The sequence below is a fragment of the Phalacrocorax carbo genome, chromosome 4 (genome assembly GCF_963921805.1).
Source record: "Phalacrocorax carbo chromosome 4, bPhaCar2.1, whole genome shotgun sequence".
NCBI lineage: Eukaryota > Metazoa > Chordata > Aves > Suliformes > Phalacrocoracidae > Phalacrocorax > Phalacrocorax carbo.
Window position 1 is genome coordinate 16,312,020 of NC_087516.1, and position 17,380 is coordinate 16,329,399.

Sequence of the window (17,380 nt, forward strand, 5' to 3'; positions counted from 1 at the left end):
CATCTAAGCACAACTTCCCAGGGTCCGGGAAGCCACGGCGCAGACTGTACTTTCTCAAGCAACACGCAAAAGCTTTTCTCTAAGAGGGAGGAAAATCGTCCGTTTCTTCCAGGCGTTTTAGTTTTCTTAAAATCCGATAAATTAGTACATTTCAGAAAAATTAAAGGAACCAGACAAAATGTCACTTGACAAAATGACAGTCTGCGCCCCTGCGGAGTGGCGTTTGTAACCAGCGAGTGAGCGCCTGTATTCTTTTCTCGTTGCGGTCTCTGGGAAAATGTAATATGACCGTAGAAGTTCTCCGTTTGACATGTTTTTTTATTCTTAACTGAATAAAAGGAGCCGCGAATCGTCTTTTTTTTTTTTTAATTAGCCAAGTAAAAAAATCTTTGTTTGCTGTGTTCATTTCGAAGTAGCGTGCCGCCGTGCAGAAGAGAGAGGCGCCGCCGCCACCTCGGTAAATCCTCTCACGACATCCCCCACGAAGGAAAACGGCCCCGCGGCTTCTCGGCGGTGCCCCTCGGGCTGCGCCCCGGCTCGCCGCCCCGCATCGCCCCCGCATCGCCCCGGGCACCCCGCGGCCGCCGCCCGTTACCGCACGCGAGTGCCGAAAGGCAAATCCCGTCCCTCGTTTTCCCTCTCCCGAGCAGAAAAGCCCGGCGCAAACCTCGCCACCAAGCCCGGGCGCCGCCGGCAGCCCGCAGGTCTGCCCCGCTCCCTCCCCTCCCAGCCTGCCCCGGCTTTATTCGTACGGTTTGCAAATCTGTATTATTCCCGCACAAGCCAAAAATAATATTAGTCCTCTCCGCGCGCATTTCATCCCTAATTATCACTCGAGTCCTTTGCGACACAAAGAGTTTCCCCTGCCCGCTTAAGCCCGACGCAGCGCAGATCCACGGGCGAAGTGTCTTGCCCCGACCCGGGACGAAAGGAGGAGAAGGGGGGGCGGCGGGACGGGACGACGGACTCGCCGTCTGTTGGCTTTAACGGGGAGCAGGGCGCCGGTGCCGAACAGGGTCCTCAAACCGCGGGAGACGAAAGGCAGAGTCGGGCTCCGAAGCAGCAGGAAAGGGAGAGCGCGTCTTTCAGAGCCATCACCGCTTGCAGGATTTGCTTTCCCTACGGAGCGATTTAGGAAACAGAGCGGTAACCCCGTGCCCCCCCACCCCCACCCCAAGCAGCCGGCTCCTGCCCCGTGGGCGCTAGCCCCGGCCCCAGCCCGCCGCCCCCCCCGCCCCTCTGCCCCGGCCCGCCGGCGGCCCTGCTCCCAGGCTGATGCCGTCTAGCCCTGAGGAGGTGAAAATCAGACCCTTCTTTGCCTTTCCACCCGTCTTATGGTTTTCTGGCCATTCTTGCTCTGTGTTTTGCTTTCCAATCGGCCGTGCATGAAAAGGCTGCGTGTAGCCTTTTTAGCTCCCATGCTTTTTTTTTTTTTTTTTCTGCTTTTTTTCTTAAGAATGAAAAAATAAATTGTTTGAAATACCTACGAGCACTATTGCCTAGATATATATTTTTATTGATAGCTGTGTCCCTACTCCGGCCGGAAGGACATGAATCCCCAGTGCTAGTAGCAACTCGCAGCCCTTTGGAGACAGCAGGTAGTCCCTGCAGGTCGCCTTCCGCCCGTGGCCAGCGGCGGGGCCGCCTCCTCGCCCGCCGCTCCCGGAGCCGAGCTGCTGCCGCGGCAGCGGGGCGGCTTCCCCGCCTCACATGCAGCTCGGTTTCGGCGGAGGATCCCTTGCTGGCTGCCGGCGGTGTCTTTGGGCAGCCCAAACGCCGGCCTCTTTAAGACCTAGTTAGATTTTAGGCAGAAAACCACGGGCGCACCTGAAAGCCCCAAAGCGGCGTAACCTGCGGCTCCGCGGCCGCCGCTCCCCGCTGACAGGTCTTCCGGGAGCGCCCCGACAACTGCACTCCGCGCCGGCATGGCCGGGACCAGCCTTGCGGCGGACACCTCTCCCGGCTCGGTGCGGAGCGGGGCAAAGAGGCGGGCATGGCTCTTCAACCGCCCCGAGGGCTCCGGAGTCAGAGGCCTCGCCCTCCGGCCAGGGTTTTGCCCGGGGCCGTGGGACACGGGTGGGAGCCGGGCAGGCCTGTGTCCGCGGTACCGGCGGGAGGAGGGCAGCCCTCGCCCCTGGCCTGCCCCGGGCCGCTGCAGGCGACATTCGCCTCCCCGGGCGGGCCCCGGGCGTCAACTCTCCCCCTCGCTCCGCTCCATCCCTTCGGAGGGAGCGGGGGTTTGCGTGCGGATTGCTAAAATGTTCTCACTCTCTCAAAACCAAACGAAACAGATACAAACCGTGTTAAAACAAAACAAACAAACAAACAAAAAACCAACCACCAAACACACGAAAAACCCCAACGAACCAACAAATCCCACCTGCGGGGGAGAGTCCGCCCGCTGTCGCGGTCCCCCGCAAGGCACCGGCCCGGCGCAGCGGGGGGAACGGGGAGAGCCCCCTCGCCCGCGGCCCCTCTGCTCGACCCGGGGATGGGAGGGATCGCTGCCCCGGCCGCCGCGGCGCGGGGTGCCGGCGCTGGCCGCCGTGCGACTTGGCTGGGACGTGTTTGAGTTGCTCCCCGGTTCATCGCGTTGTTGCTCGTAACAGCGAGCAAGGAGAAGGAAGAGCCCACGTTTGGGAGACTTTCGGACAGGCGAGGAGCGGTGGCATCCCCGGGGACGTGGCCGGGGCAGGAAGACCTGCCCTTCATTTTTCCCATCACCTCGGGAAAACCCAGGCTGCTGGCCGGAGCCAGCCCCGTCGCCGCCTTCGGGCTTCCCCGGCCGCGGGGGTCCGGCTTTTCGGCCGCCCGGGTCAGCCCTCGCCCCACAGGGCTCTCAGCGGCCGCCCACGGGCAGGAGCACCCCCTCCTGGGGCTCCGGGGCCCCCCAGGCCGAGCTGCCTGCCCTGGCGGCTCGGTGCTGCAGACCCGGGGGAGCCGCCTGGAGGGCGGCCGGGCTTCCCCGTGCCCCCGGCCCCGGGGCCGCTCTCGGGGCACGTCGCCTCCCCACTGACAGGACAAGCGGAGCGGAAAAGTGCCTGCCAACGCCTCGGGCCTGGCGGGGAGAGGCCCTTAACCTCCGGGCCACCTTTGCCCCCTGCTCCCGGGAGCCCCTGGGAGGGCGGGCAGGTGCTGCGCTGCCGGCGGGACCGCCCGGGCTCCCGCGTCTTCTGCTGCTTCGCCGCCTCCCGGGGAAGCGCCGCGGGTTTCGACCTGACGTGTGTGTGCGTGTGTGGCGGGGGGCGGGGGGGGGGGGGGAGAAATCTACGTGGTTTCCTGTTTTATTACCCTTCAAGCGAGCGGGAGGTATCTAAATATAGGCAGCCTCCCGGCTGCAGAGTTGGTCTCTGCTCCTGGGCGAGTGTTTAATACACAAACACAAGCGCCTATGGAGACATATGCAAAGATATACACAATTTACATTACATTTCAACAATCGAATTTCTTCTAGCTGCGGTAGTTTCTTTCTTTCTCTCCCCTTCTTTCTGTTGCGGCTGTTTTCTCTTCTTGACGACCGGAGCTTGCCGACGGCCGGATGGGGAATCATTCCCACGGCTCCTGTCGGGGTTCGGGCTTGGAAGAGAGGCCGGCGTTGGGACATATCGTTATGGGGATTATTTTCATGCTGCAGCCGTGTGTGTGCTGATGAGCTGGATACGTGTTGGGGGGGGGGGGGGGGAGGGGAGGCGTGGAGAGACCGTTTTAGAGCCCAGGCTTTGCTGGTAACTTAAACGCCGAAAATCCAGACTAGTTCCGTTGGCCTTGGCACAGTTACGCGCACGTTACTGGGGACTTTGTCATTAAGAAAATACGAAAAGGTTCAGAGCGTCTGCTTTATATTTCAAATCGTAAAATTATAAACAAAAACACGACTAGAAACGCCCCCAGGTTCCCGTAAAATTCCATTAAATTCTCGATTACATTGTCCCGATGCAAACTGCTGACGTTTCTCAAATGCCGGATTTTGTCAACGTCAAACGAAGACACTCTCGATGCGTAAATATTCGATATTAAACACAATCCTAAAATTCCAAGTAACTTCCCTCGGATCACCTTTTTCAGCAATTTCTGCCTCGAGTAAAATGCATTTTAGTTACACCGGATTCAAAGAAAAATTGTTTGAGGCTTTATCCTGCGTCTGTTGTCCAGTGTCACCAGCCGGGAACCCCGGGGAAGCGCCAGCGACCGGCGCTTTCTTTTCGCATCAGGCCGTTTCCTACAGCGCTACAGCCGTCAGCAGGCAAGGAGCGAAATAATAAAGCAGAGTGTCCTGGGGCGGGGGGGAAAGAAGGCTTCGAAATAATCCTCCCTTTCCAACAGGGAGCCCGATGGGACACGTAACCAGCTTCGCCGAAGCCACCCCGCCGCGTTGCCTCCTCATCCCCGGCGGGGCCAAACCCTCCGCTGGTGTAAAGCGTCCCACCGACCCGGGGATGGGGGTCAGCGGCTCTGTGTCGTGTGTGGGGTTGCAAGCCTCGCACGGGGACACGGGCCTGCGGGCAGAGAAACGGCCCCAGGGGCGAGAAAAGGAGCACACCGAGCTGTCTGCGGGGCAGCAGGGGCTCCTCTGCGCCTTCGTCCGGTGCACGGGGGCCCTGCCCCTGCCATCCTAAACTTTCGTTTTCCCAGGAGTGAAAGGCGGAAGGAAACAGTTTAAAAAAATAAAAGAAAAAGAACAAAAAAAAGAAAAAGGGTTTCAGGATCGGGCCTCATAAATGTGAGCCCTCCCGCGCCCGCCAAGGTCGGCGCCGCAGAACGCCCTCCTCGCCAGGGCCGCTGCTCCCGGAGCGCTCCTCGGGCGCCGGGACCGCCTGTTCGCCGGCCGAACGAAACCCACCCCGGAGCATTCCTCCCGGTGCCACGACCATCGAGGGCTTTAGGAGCAGAGAGCTCGCCCCTAGCCCGGGCGGGGGCCGGGACAGCCCCCAGGGGCCGCCTCTGCCTGTCCCCACCGCCGAGGGCGGCCGGGGCTGCCGGCCGGGGGGCATCTCCCCCGCAGGGCCCTGAGGGCCGGCCCGCCGCGCTGCGCCCGAGCCTGGGCGGGGGCGAGATCACAGCCGGGGAGGGCCGGGGCCAAGGGGCTGGCGGGGTAACAGCCCGGGCGCCTCTCGGGGCGGCTTGCGAGGCCCGCGGCCGGGGGACAATGGAGCCGCGGGGGCTTCCTCCGAGCCACCCCGTGCTCGGGAGCCGCGGTGAAGCCCCTGAGACCCGGCGGGGAGGGGAAGGAGCCGGTGCCGAAGGAGAACCGGCGGCGCCCGGGCGAGGCGGCCGCCTGTGAGAGGGCCCCGGTAGGGCTCCACCGGCGTGGAGAGACTACAGTGGACACCACCGGGTCGTGGCCCTTGGCCCCCCGGCCGGAGCTGCCCCCCCCCCGGCGCAGGCTGCCCGCCCGGTCTGGCGGTGCCGGGCCCGGTGGGGACGGCCAGGGGGCGGCAGCCGGAGGCGGGGGTGCACCGTGCCGAGGGTCCGAGCTCGCCGCGGAGCCTTGCGGGGGATTCAGTCCAAGGCGGGAGGCTGCCCCAAGCGGCTGTCGCGGCTGTGTCGGGATACGAACGGCCTTGGTGGTTTCGCCGAGGACTGCGAAGCCCCGTCCTGCAGTCCCAGCCCGAGTCTCCCCGGCCTCGGCCTCCCCGCCGGGCTCCAGCGGCGAGGAAACAACCCGCCGACCCACGCACTTTCCTCGGGACCTGCCAAGGTGTTAAACCGGCACGGCCCGTGGAAGCGGGCAACTGCACGGCGAGACAGCCCTCGCCCGGGAAAACCGATTCGATGCTCCCCGCCGGGCTCCTCCGACCGCACGGCACCCTCACCGCAACCCGGGCAGCAGAACCCGGACCGGCGATCCCGGCTCTCGGGCAGAGATCCTCCACCCTGGAGGCTCGCTCCACGCTGGACACGCATTATCAAATAACTGCTGAAGGCGCCCGGCCCGAGCCGCTTCGCCCCCTCCCGCTTCTCCCAGAGGGAACGGGCACCGGCGCTGCGCGGTGCACACGGGCAGAGCGGCCCCGGGGACCGGCGGGCGAGATCCCTGCTCCGGCAGGGCCCACGATCCCCACCAGAGCTACTGCCAGCCTCCGTGCCAGAGGGAGAAGGAGGGACGAGGTCTGAACTACAGCCTGAATTCTGAGAAGAAAAAGTTGCCAGGAAATCCGTGTCCGCTCTTAGAAATGACACAAGCGGCAGAGCTACTTGTTAAACTAATGTTTATAAATAATAAAAAAAAAGTACAGCGGGTAGCTTACAAACATTCACAATTCATTTGAAGTAAATAATCTAGTTGAGTGCACAGTGCCATTAAAAGAGAAAGGGGGGCGGGGGGGAAGCAAAGAGTTACCTTGAAAGAAAGAGACTGTAATTACATTGCTGAGGAGATCAGAAATCCCCGCCCCTGTAGGAGAGGTCTGCAGAAGAACTGTAAAAGGCACTCATGGTATTAAAATTTCCCGTTACATCGATTTCTTAAAAAGCCTGACTAGAAATATTCACATTGAATATAAAAATAATAATAACAACAACTTTAATACAACTGGAAAGTGCGAAAAATCCGTAACTCCTCCCTCCCCGAACACGGAAAGATCTCAGGAAAAAAGGAAAAGAAGTTTGGAGTTTCGATATAAGTCTCACCCTTTCGTGACATATTTATCCTTTGCCAGGGATCATGGAGTACAGGAATAACATGGGCAACAAGAGCAGAGGGGGATCTGAAAGAAGCTTCCTTACATTCAGCACCATACAAGGCACACTCAGTTTGCAACGAGTTGGAAGACCAAGGACTCAAACAGACGTCAAAAATAATCCTCCTCACAATCCACCGAGGGAGTCCTTGATCTCCTCTTTTGAGCTGCATTTGGTTTTGCGAGTAGGGGTGGGTTTTTTTTTCCCCTCTCCTTTTTTTCTCTCTCTCTCCCACACAAGATCGAGTCTCTACCAATCCGAAGCGAAATAAACCAAACAAAAAGTCTACACCGAATACACTGACAACATGGATACCATGAACTAGTCGTGCCAAATCGCGAAAGTCCTCGGCTGCCGGGGGGGGGGACGGAGTGAGGGTCAGGGCGGGGGTGGCCGAGAAGTCCTATGTTGGAAGAGGAGAGGGTGGGGAACCATCCAAATAATATTAATAATAAAAATAACAATAAAATAATAATAAATACTGTCCAAGGCACTGAGAGCTGCAGCTGGGGCTTTGGATCTGAGACGCTGGATGGAAGGATGGCAGGGGTGGCAGAGGGGAGATAGGTTTCCTGGCTGCCAGTGTGTGTGGTGGGGGGCCTGGGGGGAGAGGATGCTGTATGTGTGCCCCTCACTGGGTGCCGGCGGCTGCGGCGCAGGTGGACAGAGCCCACCCGGGCAGGCAGTAGTAGGGGTAGTAGTAGGATGGCTGGAGGGAGAGCAGCGAGGGCGGCCGCAGCACCTCGCCAGGGTGGTACTGTCTCTGGTCGTCGCGCACCAGCACCTTGACGGCCACCTTTTTGGCGGCGGGGGCGGCGGCCAGCAGGTCGGCGGCCATCTGCCGCCGCTTGGTCTTGTAGCGCCGGTTCTGGAACCAGATCTTCACCTGCGTCTCGGTGAGCTTCAGCGAAGCGGCCAGGTCGGCCCGCTCGGGCCCCGACAGGTACCGCTGGTGGTTGAAGCGCCGCTCCAGCTCGAAGACCTGTGCGTGGGAAAAGGCTGCGCGGGAGCGCTTCTTCCGCGGCTTCGGCGCCGCCGCCTCCTCCTCCCCCGGCAGCAGCTTCCCGCACTTGCCCGCTCCGTCCTCCTCCTCCGGCGGGCTCCGATCTGCGGGCAGGGCGAGAGCAGAGCGGTCAGGCGGGGGTCGGGACACCCGCACCCCCCGCGCCCCGCTCCGGACGGGCCGGCGGCCGCGCTCCGTACGCCCACCCCGCCGCCGGGACGGCCGCCGCGGTTCGGCGCTCCCCGCCGAGCGACGGGCGCCCTCCGGGGCTGGGGGCTGGGGGCGACGGGCTCTCCCCGCTCCGCCCTCCCTCGCCCCGCGGGGCGCGTTTCGGGGGGCTTTTTCCCATCGGGAGCGTTGCACAGCCCCGCAACGGGGCCGGCGGGAAGCCCCCAGACCCCCCGCCCCACCCCGGGACCCTCCCGGCGCGGGTGCGGCGGGGCGCCCCTACCTGAGACGGCGGCCGACATCTCGCTGTCGCTGAGGCCGGCGGCGTCCCGCTCCGCCGCCTCCGGGGCCGGCGCCTCCTCCTCCTCCTCCTCCTCGGCGGCCGGCCGCCCCCCGCCCGCGGCCTCGGCGGGGCGGGCGCTGCCAGCGCCGCCCTCCTCCTCGGAGCGCCGCTCGCCCTCGGGGTCCTCGCTGAGCGCCGAGTCCGAGTCCCAGCCCGCCGGCGTCCGCGGGGCCCGGCCGCGGGCGGCGACGGCGGCGGCGGCGGCGGGCGAGGGGAGCGGCAGGCCCTCGGAGGCGGCGGGCCCGCACAGCCGCCAGCCGCCGGCCGCTCCCGGGGGCGGCGGCCGCCCCGCCGCGTGGCGGGCGCGCTCCTCCTTCTTGTTGAGGATGGCCTGGATGGAGAAAGGCGTCAGGGCGTTGCCGCCGCGGACGGCCATGGCCCGGCCGGCGGCCGCGCGGGCGAGCAGCGGACCGCGCCGCGCCTTTCAGCTGGGCGACCGCATCGCCGGCCGCGGCCGCGCCGGTGCCGGTGCCGGTGCCGGGCCCTTCTCTGCCGCCAGGAGGGCGGGCGCCAGCGGGGGCAGCCTCTCTGCGCCGCTGCCGGCCCGCCCGCCCATAGGGCCGGGGCCGCCGGGGCCGCCGCGCCGCGCCGCTCCCCGCCGCGCTCCGCCGGGCGCCGCCGCGGGTCCCTGGCGCGGGCGCGGGCGCTGCCGCTGCCGCCGCCTCCGCCCCGCTCTGTCCCGCCCCGCGCCCGCCCTCTCCTTTTTCTCCCGGCGGCGCTGTCATCCCTCACCGCCGCCTGACAGCGCCGGCCCCGCGCCTTCCCATTGGGCAGCCCCCGCGCGGCCCGCACGGCGATTGGCTCCCCGCCGCGGGGCGACGCCGCTCGGCGGGGCGCGCGGCGGGGCGCTCCGCGACTTAACCCCTTGCGGCCCGCGGGGCTCCCCAGCCCCCCGCGCCGCCGGCCGTGGCGGAGGCGACCCGCGGGGGCCCGCTCCCCCTCCGCGAGCGGCGGCTTCCGCGGGGGAGTGAGGGTTTCGGGGTCGGCCGAGCCGGGCAGTGAGCGCTGTAGCCCCGGCGGCGCCGGGAACGGTCCGGTCACGGCGGGACGGGAACAACTCGCACCCGATGCGTGCTGCTCGCGAAGAGCCTGGGGAAACCGCTTATTTCGGGGGCCGTCGGGGCCGGGGCCGCCGCGCCGGGGCCGGGTCTGGGCGCGCTGTGGGGAAAGCGGGCAGAGCTCCGGCCGCCTCGCCCGGTGGGTGAAAACGTGAAACAGCCTCGACCCGTTTTTGAAGATGGTCAGGTCAATTTCGAAAATTTTCATCAGTTCAGTTGCTTAAAAACCTGCTCGGTTTTACACCAGGGTCGCTCTTCGGCCCACGGGGCTTTTGGAGACCGTTTTAGGAGGGCAGCTTCTCGCAGATGCAAGACCGCTCTCATTGAAACGACGAAAGAAAACGGCCCTAAACAAGAAGCTTTTGGTAACTATTGCACGCACGTGAATTGCATAAATGCGACTCGCTGCCGAAACAGCAACGTGCCCCCGAGCACCACGCTTGCCTGTTTCAGGTGTTCTTGACGCTCGCGGGGCCAGCAGAAAAATCCCGGCGAGGGTATCACACAGGTACGCGAGAAATGAAATGCCAGCCCTTCACGGCCGTGATTTTTTAGCGCTGGGGAGACGCGGCAACGTAAGGAGGTAGACCGTATCAGAATGATAGCCCCAAACTCGGCTTTCCTCCGTGAGGCGAGCTCGCGTGGTGTCCGCCCGCTGCCCCACGGGCGGGCGCCCGCCGCCGGCAGCTCCGCACTCGAGCCCGCAGAGGTGAGCGCCTGTTTGCGGTAGACCACGAAGGCACGATAATCGATTATCAACGACTCTGGCACGAATTAAACGTTTTCAATCATCATTCTTACCCGGTAAATAAATTAATAAAATAAATAATCCCGCTTTCACACGCAGCGCGAAGCCGGAGAGCACCTTTGCGTGACTGAATGAGGACAGGCTTTCCGCCTTCTGAACAAACTCAGCCCGTTTTAATCACCTTGCCTGGACTCACTCATTATCCCTTTTTTCCACCCAGGTATTTCCCGGGAAAGCCATCGGTTCTGCTACCCAAGACTACGGTGACACGACACGCTCAGGAAATATCCACAGGGATATTTTAATTTTTTTTAAGAGATGGAGGGAAATAAGACGCATCTGGGCGGCTGCGAAAAATCCCCTTGTGAGGAGACGTGTAGGAGGTGGAGGAAGGGTGCCCTGTGTGGGCATTTTAAGGGGTGCTAAACAGACGAGAGGAGAACTCTGGAGTCCCGGAGGAGATGCGTGAACGTGTGCGGGGAGATGAAGGGCTCCGCGCAAGGCCGGAGGTGCGGGTGGCGGGAGCCGCGGTTCGGGCTGGCGGCCGGAGCGGGGCTCTGGGCACGGGGGGCTTCGGCAGGGCCGGCCGCGGCGGCCTCCCGGGTGCGCGCCTGCCGCCGGGCTCGCTCAGGTGCGGCAGGCGGCCGGGCGGAGGCAGGGCGGGCGGCTGCTGTGGGGCCGGGGAGCGGCGGGGAGGAGGAAGAAGCGCCCTCCCGGTGCAGCCTCTCCCCGAGCTCCGGCGCAGGCAGCCCCGGCCCGCGAAGTCCCTGATTTACAAGGCTTCGCGTCCAAGCTCTTGGAAATACCTGCGGTTAGTTTACAATGGCTGTAATTCTTTGCTAATTCACCCAGCTCCCTCCCTGCCACCCCCTTTGCTTTTTTTCCTTTCGTCTTTTTATAAATTTTGTTGTTGTTGTTGTTCTCTCCCCCTCTCCCGCCTCCCGGGGCCATCTCTGCGCCTTCTTCCCGGCCAGAAAACTACTGTTTGGGGGAGGAAATGCCTGGGGAGGAGGCCGGGAGGAGAGCGAGCGGCAGCGGCGGAGGGAGGCCGGGCCGGGCCGGGCCGTCGGGGCTGAGGCGGCCGGGGCCGGCTGGGTGGTCCCAGCCCCGCCGGGGGAGCCGGGCAGCGGTACGGGTGGGCAGGGAGGGAAAGAGGGATGGGGGGGGCGGCGGCCCGGCGTTGCTCCTCGCTGACCGCCGGGCGGAGGGGTCCCAGCCGCCTCCCGGCCGCCCTCAGCTGCGGCAGCACCGGAGGGCCCGGGCTCCCCGGCCACGGCGTGCGGCGGGCACAGGGCCCCCTCCGAGCGTGGGCGGGAGAAACTGGGCGCAAACCCTCCTCGCTGGAAAAGGCTCGGGGACGGGACACGGGACACGGGACACGGGACGAGGCAGCAGGTGGGCAGCCGAGCGCCTGAAACGGGGATGCCGGCGGGTGCACGATCTCCACCTTGCCCCCACCCCTGTGATAAGGGCTCCGCACCCCCCCGTTCCCCGCGGTTTGGAAGCAGCCAAACACCGTGTACCGTGTCAGATCCGCCGTTTTACAGACGCGTGTTACGCTGCAGGGGGAGAAACCCAAACCCCGCCGTGCCCCATAACTGCCTCTCCCTGCAGAGCTGCCCCGGAGCCCCCCCGGCTCTTTATCCGGCCCTCGTGCAGGGACCCGGCCGGCCGCCCCTCGCCCTCCCGTTCCCACCGGCGGCGCCGGCCGGGCGCTGCCGGCAGACGGGCTGCCCCACCTAGAGGCGTCCCGCCGCACTGCCCGGCGTGTGTCACCCCGACGGGACCCTGGTGACATCGGGGGCCGGAGTGGGCCAGGGCGAGGCCACCCGATACGGGGACACCGGTGCGAAGGCACGGCCCCAGTGCCCTGTCTCGGTATCCAGTGACAAACTACGGTGCTGGGAAAGCAGGAGCGGAACCTGCCTGGCTGCAGCGTGAGGTGGCTTCTTGCAGTGACCTGAGCCGTTTTTCTTTACAGGTGCGAGGAATCTGATTCACAGAAGCACTGCGTATAGTGCATGGGGCAATGAAACAGGGAAGGATGTGTCCTGCTCATGGACGTCTTATGAAAGCATCAGATAAACATGTGAAGGACATGACACGCATGTATGTGTGAAGGTGGCTGCAAAACCTTGAAAAAGCCTTTGTAAAGAGCACACACTTTTTACACACAATACATAATGTTGTCTAAAAAGACCCATATGGTCCCCTGGGTGGGAGTAGCTTGCACTGGGAAAAGGAAATGTTACCCTTTCCTTCAGGGTAGGATTTGCCCAGTATGAGAAATTAGTTAGTGATGTAGCCTCCATGTGCCAGATCTCAGGTAGAGCCAGGCTATCTCAGTCCCACATTGTCCTCACTATCTGCACCCCCCTCCAGCCCTTCTCAGCTCTGAGGCAGGCCAAAAAGTTTCACGGCCCAGGGCTACCCCACACTGTAGCCCTCTTGGAAGCACTTCCCAAAGCCTGCGTGGCGGTAGGTAGTACCTTTGCCATACCTAATTAGAGGTGATACTTTTTTCCTAGACAGAAGCTGCCTCCCCAGACTCATTCCTAGGTTGCCTCCCGATATACACAGAGCAATGCAAATCCTTGCAGGGACTTCTGCTGGGTATTCCAGGGACTTAGGTGGAAGATGGCAGTGATTCCTCCTAGAAGGAATTTTAATCCCCTGTGACTGTTGGTGTTGGGGAAGATTTGTGTCATGGTTTTTACCTCATCTGCGCTCCTCTTGGGCTGTGCAGCAAGGGCACACCAATGCATCCTGGACAACTCACTGGTTTTGCAGGAAAATCTCAGGTCATCTGCTTTTGAACAGGTTTTGGCTCTATTTCTCAAATAATAGCAACTATTGCCAAGCAAATGTAACTGTAGCTACACAGTAGGTGACAGCTGTGCATCTCTAAAGTTCTGAGCAGGATTCCTCCATGCGCTTTGGGAGGGACCTCACGTATGTAACTGCTGCAACACTCAGCCTTCAAACTGCTTTTTAGAGTTGATGTCAGGATCCTGTGTTGTTGCTGAGCTGTCAACTCTAAGATGCTTTTGGACTTCAGTGAGAGGATATACCCCCTATACTGAAGAGAAAAATCTGAATGATTTTTAGAATTCAACTGAATGATATACCTGGAGAACGCGCAAATTTAATCCTGACAATGAGAAGTTTAATCTTACTGACTTGACAACCTTTTTGTAAATTAGCTCAGTAGGTTTTAACAGCTGGCTTGCTAGCCACGTCTCTGCTCATACTCCTTATATGGGGAAGAGCCTGTGTCCTTTAAGGCTGGGAGGTTCAAACACAAACATTCCTATAGGAGTTTACAACCAAACCGAAAGAAACGCCTGAATCTTGCTGGTTGCATATACACAGTGACAGAATCTGGCCCAGTTTTATTGCTCAGAGCTGCTCTTCCTGGGAAAACCAACTCAAATCTCCTTCTTGTTTCTTCATCTTCACAATAAAAAGTGAAGGCTTGGCACGCAGAGTACCCAGCACGAAAACAAACCCACCAGTGTTTCATTTCAGCCCATGGCAGTTTTTTTTCCTGAACTATTCCTCCTGGCAAGACCCTGAAAAGGAAGAGACATACGGACTATCTAATCATCACACTCCTGAGAAGGAGTGAAGCTATACAGTCGTTTGCTCTGCTTAGCGCCAGGAGGCCACTAGCTGCGCACGCACGGAGAGCCCCGTCCCACAGCTGCCTTCAGGGGAGACCATCTTTTGAAATAAACCTTCTCTCTGACTCTTTCCTTATCTTTATGCTAGGTTTCCTACCACCCTAGTAAATGGCTATATATTCTTCATGTTCTGGTGTATTTTTCTGTAGGATAGAAATACAATCTGGACAAGATTACCTTGATTTACTAATGAAAAGCAAACGAGCATAGCCAAATGGCCAGATGCATCTTGTAGTCACTAATTAGACCTCTTGAATTTTTCTGTGAAATAAATACTGTGATATTTAGCCTCTGTATTTAACTCTTTACCTGTTTCAAGCAATTTTAAAAGGAGGGAGCAGTCTATTTATTTGCACGCTCTGATAGAAAAATTGAAGTAGGAACAGGTTGAATGACTTATGCCAAAGTCATATGTGTGTGTCACCCATTCAGTATCTGGTCTATCTACTTGTTCTGAATTTTTCCTTATTATTGACTAGAATGTTTTAGTGAATATACACCATATTACAGTAGGTGCATTTGCTGTCTGCAAGTCTGTAGGCTTTTAAGAACACTTGTAGCACAGATTAATAATTTGATGTTTATTTGGTACAACATCATATGAAGTCCAGGTGTCCTTTACCATTGCTCCTCAATCTATAAATAAGTAATAACCTTTCCTACTTTTTGTTTGAAATAGCTGAGCTTACTTTTCATGTATGATGGACTTACCTGGTAATTAAATCAATGGCTACATTGGGGTAACACTTAAATATTTTCATTGCTTCTGATGCTTAGGTAAATCAAGTAAGCCCGCTGGCCTCTCAGGATACTGGAACTGTTTACATTTATGAAGTGATTTCACATCTTTGTCAAAGAATCACATCTTTATTGATAGCAAGTCAAAAGTAATTTTATATTATTTTTTCTATCCCTTTATTATCCATATCAGGAGTAGACATCCATCAGAGGCATTATCTGTGAGTCTTTGGGACTTACACATTACAAATTTACATGAATCACCAATTACTCAAAAATTTCAGAACTTGAGATCAAGGACTCATTTGTTTCACGTCCTCCTCACACTGAATAGGAAGCCTAAACAGTTGAGGTAGGACGTGGCATTTCTGTGCATGTCTTGGGCGGTCTCTTGCATGCAGTGCTGGCTTTTGGGGTGCCTGCTTGGAGAAGCAGATCCGACTCAGGAGCTCCAATACCAGACTCAGATGCCTCAAACACAATGTGCTGCAGAGCTGAGAATCATGGTATGTCTGTCCTGTTTTGGATCCAGGCGTATGCAATTAACTTCATGCGTCTGCAGTGTAATCAGAGGTGTGAGTCCACCAGGTAGTTGCACAGGGTGGTTGGTCTGGTCCCTGGGAGCATGCCCATCCCTGTGTTGAGCAGAGAGGGAAGCCAGGCAGGTTAGACCAAGCACCTTGCTCCATGGTAGCTCCACTCTCCGAAGGGACTTCAGCCTCTCTGAGAGGTTTTTGACACCTTTGGCAGAGAACAAGGTCCCCAGCTCTACATGCTGTGTGACAGGGGAGTCCACGCCTGCAGCTGCCTTACACGGCCACAGCGTTGGCCTTGCTGCAATCCATGCCTGATAACCTGTGGCGGAGCAGCCAAGCCAAGCTGTTTGAGCACAGAGACCTTGGATCCAGTGCTGCGTTTATGAAGTTAGGGCAATTCGCAGGTTCGCTGTGTGAGTTGTTTCCACTGGCAATGATTTTGTATGTACAGTGACTGTACATTTCATCTGAACACAGCTTTTACATTAAATCACTAATTCTTTTGGCTTGCTCAGTGCGAATACAAATACTTACATAAACTTCATAAATAAACTAGTGACTCTGTTTTGTTCAGTTCACATGCAAATTTAATTGGCTGCCTGAAAATTAGCAAACATGAAACAAGTTGTCTGCAGGCAATACAGATATTGTTCCTATTTTCTGTGTGTATCTTAGAGAATAGAGACTTTGAACACATCAATTATGGTTGACTGCAAATATACGCCCTGCCTTGTCCTTATGACACTCAATTCTCTCCTCTCAGAATTCCCATCTTCATTAGTGCTGTCTTCGCCTAAATTTAGAGATTCTGAGTTACAGGTTGTCTTCTTCAGAGCATTTTTATGGTGTTGAGGGCAGCACAGCACGAGTACGTTCTCAGGGTATCCCTGTCATAGAAGTAGCCATTTCTATAATTTATTAGCCAGGCACATTTTGGGATTTGCCTAACAGAAGAAAAAAAATGTTAAGGTAGGTGACAAGCAATAAAAATGTGTAATATGACAAAAGCAGTTTGCACCCTACTTGTTACAGGAACAAGAGTAAACGAGATGGTTGAAGGAGTCTGCAGTACTAAAGGACCCCCGTGACTAAGTGGAAAAGTCTTGTGGTGTGAGAGGAGCCAGACATGAGTGTAGACAAAATGCCAGTTATGAATCCCCTGGAAAACCAAGAAAGTCCTTTTATTTCTCCAGGAGGTTTTTCACAACAAAAGGCTGCAGAAATCTGCCTGCAAGTGAAACGGGGAAGGCAGAGGAGCGCTGGCTGGAAGGAAATTTTGGTAATACCTTCAAGATGGCAAGTTGTGATTTCCGGCACTATGGATGAGGTTATTGTTGGCAGGAGGAATGAGAGCTTTCAGCTCTCACTGCTTGGGAAAGAGGATAGTGTGTGGTGTGGCTTTCTGGTGCTTTACAGTGGTGTCTGTATTTTATAAGAGCTGATTAAAAACCTCGTGCTTTTCTCTATACACTCAGCATTCCAACTTCATATAGGTCCACTGTAGATCGCTGCCTGTAGGAAGTGCTAAAATCTGGTCTTCAGCCAAAAATGCTGCTATCAACTGTCCTCCCATACCTCTGGAAGACTTCTGATGTGGCTATATTTCTTTCACATAGTGTGCACTTTGTGCAACACCCCTGTGCCAAAGGGACTCCTTTTAAGAAGGGCTGTGCAGGTGAATGTGCTATTTTGAATTAGACACACTCCCTCATCAGAATATACAACTCTTCAGCAAAGCAAAGTGTTAGGCTTCATAGCTCCAAAAAGACCTCTGCAGTATAGTCTGCTGCAAAATATGCAATAAAGGCCTTGTAGTGTAACCTCCTTGTGTGGGCACGATGATTGTCTGGTTGACTGACCATCCCAAACAGGAACGGTGTATATGCACATTGGTCAGTCATGTTCACGTTCATATCTCTGACTTTGTCCACAGTTATCATGGAGCAGACAAATTTGTCTAAAGACAAAGGCCCCTCACGTACAATAGTATTTCATTCACAGGGTTTAATTTAGCTATTTGGGTGACTCCTCAAGAGCTAACCATGAGAAACCTCTCTAGCTGTAAGGTGTGTTGACTTTGAAGCCCTGAGAACTGCTGGCATTTGCAGGAAAAGCAGCAGCACACTGTGTGTGTGTGGGGGAAGAACTGACATCCCTGCAGTCTGTGGGGGCTATGGCAGGACTTTTGCCTTCCAACCCCAAATGCCTTGCTCCTTGGTCTGCATTTGGCCAGGCGCACTGCTACAGCTCCTAGAGCTACTTTCTAATACATGGTGACTTCTGAGAAGCAGGCCTGGGCAGGTCATGCAACTGATTTGGTACAAGGCAGCAGCTGTTTTTACGAAGATCATATTAAATGTCAGAACACCTGGATAATGAGATAGTGAGATGCTTTCAGTGAGGAGAAGACAAGACTACCAGC

General features: G+C 58.0%; 1 protein-coding gene across 1 annotated transcript; it reads right to left on the bottom strand.

Annotated features, from left to right (window-relative positions):
* Nucleotides 1-6,192: 6,192 nt before the first annotated feature.
* Nucleotides 6,193-8,794, bottom strand: NKX3-2 (NK3 homeobox 2). The gene is made up of 2 exons (XM_064450809.1): nt 8,136-8,794; nt 6,193-7,788 (listed from the first exon to the last, which is right to left on the bottom strand). Exons 1-2 carry the CDS (start codon nt 8,569-8,571, stop codon nt 7,313-7,315), a joined length of 912 nt encoding a protein of 303 aa, XP_064306879.1. The 5' UTR covers nt 8,572-8,794; the 3' UTR covers nt 6,193-7,312.
* Nucleotides 8,795-17,380: the final 8,586 nt, after the last annotated feature.

Bases quoted from the DNA above. Each gene is read 5' to 3' on its own strand.
- NKX3-2 (XM_064450809.1), bottom strand. From the start codon at position 8,571: ATGGCCGTCCGCGGCGGCAACGCCCTGACGCCTTTCTCCATCCAGGCC. The intron at 7,789-8,135 runs GTAGGGGCGCCC...CCCTGCCCGCAG, and splicing joins GATGTCGGCCGCCGTCTCAG to ATCGGAGCCCGCCGGAGGAG.